This window comes from Anomaloglossus baeobatrachus, chromosome 2 (genome assembly GCF_048569485.1).
Source record: "Anomaloglossus baeobatrachus isolate aAnoBae1 chromosome 2, aAnoBae1.hap1, whole genome shotgun sequence".
Taxonomy (NCBI): Eukaryota; Metazoa; Chordata; class Amphibia; order Anura; family Aromobatidae; genus Anomaloglossus; species Anomaloglossus baeobatrachus.
Genome location: NC_134354.1, coordinates 699,550,995 through 699,560,135, shown reverse-complemented (window position 1 = coordinate 699,560,135; position 9,141 = coordinate 699,550,995). Strand labels below are relative to the sequence as shown.

At 49.3% G+C, this 9,141-nt stretch overlaps 1 protein-coding gene across 2 annotated transcripts in view; it reads left to right on the top strand.

Annotated features, from left to right (window-relative positions):
• The first annotated feature begins 8,309 nt into the window (after positions 1-8,309).
• Positions 8,310-9,141, top strand: part of CERS5 (ceramide synthase 5) — an 81,474-nt gene continuing 80,642 nt past the window's right edge. The window contains exon 1 of one of the 2 annotated variants that reach the window (XM_075337260.1): positions 8,310-8,598. In XM_075337260.1, the coding sequence (XP_075193375.1) occupies positions 8,426-8,598 (173 nt within the window). In that variant the 5' untranslated portion in view covers positions 8,310-8,425. The remainder of the gene's footprint in view (positions 8,599-9,141) is intronic. The other variant, XM_075337261.1, reaches the window with a different exon arrangement.

The window sequence follows — 9,141 nt, the reverse complement described above, 5'->3', positions numbered from 1 at the left end:
TTGTGTGTGTGTGTGTGTCCCGGCCCAGGAGACATGGTATGATCAGACCATGTTCCTGTACAGTCAGACACATCCATTACACAGTACATAGCAGGGACACATATATAAGATTATCTCAGCACAGGGACATTATTGTTAAACACATCCAATTGTGGAAATTACACTAGTCATCACAAAAAAATCATCAGCAAAGGTAATATGTCTGTTTTATGGAGATTGATGTGCTGATTCCAAAATATCCTTAATGCGCTATCACATAAAGTTTCTGAGATAGAAGTATTTTTGTTATTATGTTATTTCTACATTTTCAATGTATGCTGGACCCCTCATGTGATATGCATAAGTTGTTCAAATGGTCTTCGTGACTGGTTGAATATGAGGAAATTGGCTATGTCATTTGCTGTTCACATGATTTGGAGAGAACCCAAAAATCATGGTGGTGACTGCTACTTTGTTTTGTCAAACTTGAAGGGCTTTTCTACAAATAACAAACATAAGATTAATTAACCTGAACTTGAATCTGCGATTAGGCCAGATCCACATGATGGTACCTTGCCAGTTCCTGTACCACTGTTGTCTGGATTTGATGAAAATGAAGTAGAATATAAAAACAATGGAGCTGAAGCTACTGGTGAAGAAATGGAGACATCAAGTTAAGATGAGTATGTACCTGATGGAGCAGCCGAGCAGCCAGAACACTTTACTCAACATGAATTAAATGATCTCATCAGAGACCTTTCATTGTCAAAAGATAAAGCTGAACTTCTAGGATGAAACAGAAGAATTTTCTTCATGATGATGTCAAAGTGTGTTATTACCGAAACAGAAGTAACGATTTAACACAATTTTTCACAGTTGATGGACCAATGGTGTACTATAACAATGTGAATGGCCTCTTTGAAGAACTGAATCAAGAGTATTTTGTTGCAGATTGGCCATCGTGATTGCCTCATCCCAGAGACGTTTGAAAGCAGTGTTGCTTCACAAAGGAAATATGAAATCATCAATCTCTATTGCTCACTCATGTCATCTAAAGGAAAGTTATGAAAATCTGTCAGTTGTTTTGAATGCTATACAATACAGTGTTTCCCCGAAAATAAGACCTACCCCGAAAATAAGACCTAGCAGGATTTTTCAGGGATGCTTAACCCCTTCACGACCATGGACGGAAAGATCCGTCCTTGTGCCCTGGGCCTTAACGACCAAGGACGGATCTTTCCGTCATGGCGGAATCGCGGCACCGGAGCCTCCGGTGACTGCAATATGTTAACATAAACCGCAGATTCGGGGAGGAGGGGACCTGTTCCTGACCTTAGGAGGGGTGGTGCCTTCTCCCCGGACCTACGGAGGTTGTGATTGGCTGACGAACGCCGCTCAACCAATCACAGCCACTGTAATGTTCCAGCCATTTAAAATGACTGAAACATTGATATCCAGCCCTGGCCAGTGCAGCTGTAGCACTGGCCATTGGCTGGAGCTGGGTGACCTCACTGGATCACCCTCCCCCAGCTCCAGTAGCTCTGATTGGAGAGATCGGCCTTGTGACCGATTTCTCCAATCACAGTGGACCTGTTGCCGGTGACCGCCCCCATCAGCTTCACTTGTCGTCCCTGCAGCACGCCAGCACAGTGAGTGTACACAGTGCAATGGCAGGGCGACAAGCTCCGGTCCCATGCTGTTATGAGACCGGAGCATGGGACCCGGAAGTTGCCGCGCTGCCATTGCACTGTATGAAACCGGCCTCCCGATCCGCCGCCGCGACCTGCCACCCGCACCCCCACCCCTCGTATCTGCTGCCCGCACCCTCACCCCCACACCTCCCGATCCGCCGCCGCTGCTGCCCTCCGCCGCGATCTGCCACCCGCACCCCCACCCCTCGTATCTGCTGCCCGCACACTCATCCCCACACCTCCCGATCCACCGCCGCTGCTGCCCTCCGCCGCGATCTGCCACCCGCATCCCCACCCCTCGTATCTGCTGCCCGCACACTCACCCCCACACCTCCTGATCCGCCGCCGCTGCTGCCCTCCGCCGCGGTCTGCCACCCACACCCCCACCCCTCGTATCTGCTGCCCGCACACTCACCCCCACACCTCCCGATCCGCCGCCGCTGCTGCCCTCCGCCGCGATCTGCCACCCGCACCCCCACCCCTCGTATCTGCTGCCCGCACACTCACCCCCACACCTCCCGATCCGCCGCTGCCCTCCGCCGCGATCTGCCACCCGCACCCCCACCCCTCGTATCTGCTGCCCGCACCCTCACCCCCACACCTCCCGATCCGCCGCCGCTGCTGCCCTCCGCCGCGATCTGCCACCCGCATCCCCACCCCTCGTATCTGCTGCCCGCACCCTCACCCCCACACCTCCCGATCCGCCGCCGCCGCCCTCCATCTGCCACAGTGCCACCGGTCCCCCCCGATCTGCTGCCCGGCCCCTTTCCCTCGTGATCGGCTGCTCGTCCCCTCACCGCCGTGATGTGCGCTCCCTCACCTGTCACCGCCGTGATCTGTGCTCCCTCACCTGTCACCCCGTGATGTGTGCTCCCTCACCTGTCACCCCGTGATCTGCGCTCCCTCACCTGTCAGCCCGTGATCTGTGCTCCCTCACCTGTCACCCCGTGATGTGCGCTCCCTCCCCTGTCACCGCCGTGATGTGCGCTCCCTCCCCTGTCACCGCCGTGATGTGCGCTCCCTCCCCTGTCACCGCCGTGATGTGCGCTCCCTCCCCTGTCACCGCCGTGATGTGCGCTCCCTCACCTGTCATCCCGTGATCTGTGCTCTGCTCACCTGTCTCCTCCGTGATCTGCGCTGCGCTCCCTCCCCCACCTCTCACCCTCCCCGATCTGCTGCCTCCTTCATCTCCTGGGATCCAGCTGCCTAGATCCATCCTGTAGGGTAAATATCCCCAATCTCACCTCCCACTCCCCTTCCCACCCATCCCCCCCTCCCCCCATCCTCTGCCACTCCTGCATCCACTGCGCCCTCTCCCATCCGCCCCCACCCTATCCCAGCCGCCGTCTCACAATCACAGATGCTCCCTTTATATCCCGCTGCCCCCCCATCTGCTGCCGCCCCATCTGCCGCCCCCCCCCCCCCATCTGCCGCTGTTTTTTTTTCTATGCCATGGGGGTCTAGTTTCCAAAATGGGGTCACATGTGTGGGAGCTCCACTGTTTCGGCACCTCAGGGGGTCTCCAAACAGCATGGAATACGCTAATTATCCCAGACAATTTTGCGTTTGAAACGTCAAATGACGCTCCTTGCCTTCCGAGCCCTGCTGTGCGCCCAAACATTTGAATTCCACCACATATGAGGTATCTGCGTACTCAGGAGAAATTGCACAATACATTTTATGGTGCAATTTTTCCTGATACCCTTGTGAAAAAAAAAGCTACCTGGTTGAAGTAACAATTTTGTGGTAAAAATTTTTTTTTTTATTTTCACGGCTCAACTCTATTAACTTTTGTGAAGCCCCCAGAGGCTCAAAGTGCTCAATAAACATCTAGATAAATTCCATGAGGGGTCTAGTTTCCAAAATGGGGTCACATGTGGGGGAGCTCCACTGTTTCGGCACCTCAGGGGGTCTCCAAACGCAACATGGAATACGCTAATTATCCCAGACAATTTTGCGTTTGAAACGTCAAATGACGCTCCTTGCCTTCCGAGCCCTGCTGTGCGCCCATACATTTGATTTCCACCACATATGAGGTATCTGCGTACTCAGGAGAAATTGCACAATACATTTTATGGTGCAATTTTTCCTGATACCCTTGTGAAAAAAATAGCTACCTGGTTGAAGTAACAATTTTGTGGTAAAAAAAAGTTTTTTTATTGTCACAGCTCAACTCTATTAACTTTTGTGAAGCCCCCAGAGGCTCAAAGTGCTCAATAAACATCTAGATAAATTCCATGAGGGGGTCTAGTTTCCAAAATGGGGTCACATGTGGGGGAGCTCCACTGTGTCGGCACCTCAGGGGCTCTCCAAACGCAACATGGTGCGGCTAATGATTCCAGCTAATTTTCTGTTCAAAAAAGTCAAATGGCGCTCCTTCCCTTCCGAGTCCTGCCGTGCGCCTAAACAGTGTTTTTTCGCCACATATGAGGTATCTGCGTGTTCAGTAGAAATTGCCCAACAAATTTTGGGGGTTTATTTAATCCTGCTACCCTTGTGAATATGCAATATTTGAGGCTAAATTAACATTTTTGTTGCAAAAAGTAAAATGTTCATTTTTTCCTTCCACATTGCTTTAGTTACTGTGAAGCACCTGAAGGGTTAATAACCTTCTTGAATGTGGTTTTGAGTAGCCTGAGGGGTGCCGTTTTTGGAATGGTGTCACTTTTGGGTGTTTTGTGTCATGTAGACCTTTCAAAATCGCTTCAAATGTGATGTGGTCCCTAAAAAAAGTGGCTTTGTAAATTTTGTTGTAAAAATGAGAAATTGCTCATAAACTTTGAACCCCTATAACTTCCTTAAATTTTATTTTTTTCCCCCAAAATTGTTCTGATGTAAAGTAGACATGTGGGAAATGTTATTTATTAATTATTTTGTGTCATATGTCTCGTTGGTTTTAGAGCATAAAAATTCAAAGTTTGAAAATTACAAAATTTTCGCGAAATTTCCGTTTTTTTCACAAAGAAATGCAAAAAATATCGGCCTAAATTTACCACTAACATGAAGCCCAATATGACACGAGAAAACAATCTCAGAATCACCGGAATCCGCTGAAGCGTTCCAGAGTTATAACCTCATAAAGTGACACTGGTCAGAATTGCAAAAAATGGCCTGGTCTTTAGGGTCAAAATAGGCTTGGGGCTGAAGGGGTTAAATATAAGACATCCCGCGAAAATAAGCCCTAGTCGCGGTCCAATAATGAAGTGTCCATGCAGCTAAAAAAGTTAGAGATACTGCAGGACACTTCATTATAGAAAGCAGACACCCCCAAATGAGAGAAAGAAGATAGAAGACCCCGCGATCATACTCACGAGACGTCGACCCGACCAGGAGCAGGGGAACGCATCAAGGACCTGCGGCGGAACACACACACACACATCAGATCACATATACACACACATATGAGAACGTGCACTCACAATCACACTACAGATCGCATACACACTCACCACATCCAGCAATATTGCTTGCTTCTCGGCGCGCGTAAGGATCTGCAACACTGTGCAGTGGATCTACCAGGACCAGCGGGAGGATCATATGGCCGTAAGCACATGGTATCACTCGATGTGGTGAGTGTGTGCGTGCGATTGTACCGGTATGTGCGATTTCGTGAGTGTGTGTGAGTGTATGCGATCCTATATGTGTGTGTTCTGATGTGTGAGTATTGGCCGGCTGCAGGGGAGGACGGCGTGCAGCACATCTGCCTGGAGCGCCCACTGGAGATAACAGGGAGGAATGATGTGGAATCTGATGTGTGAGTGTGATCTGATGTATGTGTGTCGGCCAGATGCAGGGGAGGACGGCGTGCAGCACAAAGATCCCAGGGAGGAATGATATGGAATCTGATGTGTGTGTGTCTGTCTACATGAGTGTATGCTATCTAATGTATGTGTGTTCTAATGTATGCGTATCAGCCAGACGCAGGGGAGGGCGACGTGCTGGGAGATCTAGGAGGCACACAGACGCCCAGGGCTGGTAGGTATGATGATCCTGGGAAGGGGGGGTTCTGCTTTTTGTTGCGGGTAAACTTATCCAAACCATGTCTCCTAGAGAAGAAGACACCCCCTGAAAAGAAGACCTAGTGCTATCTTCGGGGCAAAAAAAAATATGACAATGGGGAAACGGTATAAGCATCATCAATGGAATATCTGTGGAGATTTGGAAGTGATTGGTAAGCTAATGGGAATGCAAGGTTTCACACAATAGTGTTTCTTCTTGTGTTTATGGGACAGTAGAAATACAGTAGAGCATTATGTTTATCATGATTGGGGACAGAGAAACATCTATGCTTCAGGTAGAGACAATGTTCAGAATAATCCTTTAGTTTCTCCAACAAAAATCTTTCTTCCTCCACTACATATAAAGTTGGGATTGATTAAAAACTTTGTGAAAGCCATGGCAAAGATATTCACAAGGGTTCCAGTACATTTCACAGAAATTCTCCAGCATTTCACCAGCAAAACTGGAGGAAGGGGTATTTGCTGGTCCTCAGATCAGAGAGCTTATGAGAGATGATGTGTTTGAAGGAACTCTAAATGATAAGGAATTGAGATCTTAGAAAAGCTTCAAGTGGATCTGTGAAAACTTTTTTGGGAAAAATAAATCTCCAGAATATGTGGAAGGTGCTGAGGAACTGCTAAATGCATACCAGTGTCTTGGATGTCACATGTCTCTGATAATGCACTTTTTGCATTCACATTGAGATTTCTTCCCTCAAAATCTTGTGGATGTAAGCGATGAACAAGGTGAGAGGTTTCACCAGCATATTACCCTCTTCATGACACATGGGTACGTCATGAATCGTGTGAGGTTAATCCCCGCCACCTGCCATGGGCAGTCTGTGGCGATCCGCGCACATATCAGCTGATTTCAACAGCTGACATGTGTGCCTGCCAGGCGAGAGTGGAATCGCGTTCCACCCGCGCCTATTAACCCCTTACATCTTGCTTCCAAAATCTGACAGCGAGATGTAACAGCGCGCCGCCATAAGCATAACTTACCCAGCTCCATCTGAAGTCACGTGATGTGATCACGTGACTTCCTGTGGTTGCCATGTTAGAACAGGGTCATGTGACGACTCCTGTAGCTATTATGAGTCACTTTCTCTCATTGCCGGCAGAGGGCAGTGTGTGAGAGGAGACCAGCTTTTCTCCAGATCTCAGATGTGTAGCTGTGATCTGGAGAAATGGAAGAGTGTTCAGATTGCTGATCGTTATAGTCCCCTAGGGGACCTAATAAAATAAAATAAAATAAAAGTTAAAAAAAATAAAAAAAAACAACAACTAAAAGTTCAAATCACCTTCCATTCGGCCCATTGAAAATTAAAGGGTTAAAAAAAATACACATATTTGGTATCGCCGCGCTCAGTAATGCCCGATCTATCAAAATATAAAATAAATTCATCTGATCAGTAAATGACGTAGCGCCAAAAAAATTCCAAACGGCAAAATTACTTCTTTTGGTCGCTGCAAATTTTGTGCAAAGTGCAATAACAGGTGATCAAAACATAGCATCTGCGCAAAAATGGTACCATTACAGACGTCAGCTTGAAACGCAAAAAATAAGCCATCGGCGAGACATAGATCCCAAAAAATGAGAACGCTACGAGTTTCGGAAAATGGTGCAAAAAGTGCGCCACTTTTTTGGATAAAATTGTGAATTTTTTTAACCCTTTGGATAAAAGTAAACCTATACATGTTTGGTATGTTTGAACTGGTACCGACCTCAGGCATCATACCCACACATCAGTTTTATCATATCGTGAACACGGTGAATAAACTATCCCAAAAACTATTGTGCGATCGCACTTTTTTTTTGCAGTTTTTCTGCACTTGAAATTTTTTTGCTGTCTTCCAGTACACCATATGGTAAAACTCATGGTTTCATCTAAAACTACAACTCGTCCCGCAAAAAACAAGCCCTCATATGGCAAGATTGACGGAAAATTAAAAAAGGTACGGCTCTCTGAAGAAGGGGAGCAAAACAAAACAAAAAAAAATACTATTGTTTTATTGCATTTTTTTAACCATTTCGATCCACTGTCTTTTCCCTCATTTTTCAGACTAATATGTGATAAAATTAATGTCATTCGAAACTATGCGTCTTCTTCCAAATAAACTCTTACACGGCGGTCGTGTCCATGTACAGATAAAAAGTTATGGGAAAAAGGGAAAGAAAATATGAAAAGCGCAATACAGAAAAGTCGTTTGGTTCTCAAGGGGTTAAAAAAGTGGGAGCTGGTTGCCATGGGCAACAACTTTCATATTTGTTTTCCTTTCCTCCAGTTTTAATACATCTGGTCAAAAAATAAACCAAAATGCCATAAACAATCCGGCTATATATAGTATGTTACCAATATGTGAGGCAACAAGAGGTTAAAACACTATGGCGTCTTCCTTCCCACAGTCCGGAGTCCGCTCCCGATGAGGGGGCGATGGGATCGGTCGCTGTGGGAGCAGCAGATGTGTTTTCTTTTTCTCCTTTTTGTGCGCCAGGCAGCGCCTCACCTCAGGGCGTCGCACATGAATGACGTCAGAAGAGGGTGCACTTTTGGGTGTAGCAATATGGCGGATGATATCCGAGTGCAGCAATATGGCTGCCATTTGGTGTAGTAAGAGGGCGGCGGCAGCGATTCCGGGCGCGGTCTGCTCGGGGGGCGGGGCCTCGGAGGCAGCATTGTCAGTCCCGCCTGGAGCGCGTCATCCCCGGAGCTGCTGCCTCGGTCCCGTGTATCTCGGCGGCGGAGCTGCTGGAAGATGTGTGCGCTCTCGGCCTGGTTCTGGAATGAGCGCTTCTGGCTCCCGCAGAACGTCACCTGGGCGGACCTGGCGGACACGGAGAGCGGCGAGCAGTACCCGCGGGCTGGACACCTCCTGTACGCCTTCCCCACGGCGCTGGGGATCTTCGCATTCAGGCTGCTGTTCGAGAGGTGAGAGATGCCATCCCCGGCGGCGCAGGGCACTGCCAACCTCTGCTCACTCCGACCTGCCGGGCTGTGCTCATCACTGCGGGCACTGCTGACAGCCGGCTGGGAGGGCAGCAGCCTCACTACCTGGGGGCCCTCACTACCAGGAAGGAGGGGGGAGAGGGGGTCACTTCAGGGCCTCCCCTCTGTCACCTGTGAGCCTCGCTCTGGAGGGGCCCTCTTCCCCTCTGTCACCTGTGAGCCTCGCTCTGGAGGGGGACTCCCCCTCTGTCACCTGTGAGCCTCGCTCTGGGGGGGGCCCTCTTCCCCTCTGTCACCTGTGAGCCTCGCTCTGGGGGGGGGCCCTCTTTCCCCTCTGTCACCTGTGAGCCTCGCTCTGGGGGGGGCCCTCTTCCCCTCTGTCACCTGTGAGCCTCGCTCTGGGGGGGGGCCCTCTTCCCCTCTGTCAACTGTGAGCCTCGCTCTGGGGGGGGGCCCTCTCTTCCCCTCTGTCACCTGTGAGCCTCGCTCTGGGGGGGGGCCCTCTTCCCCTCTGTCACCTGTGAG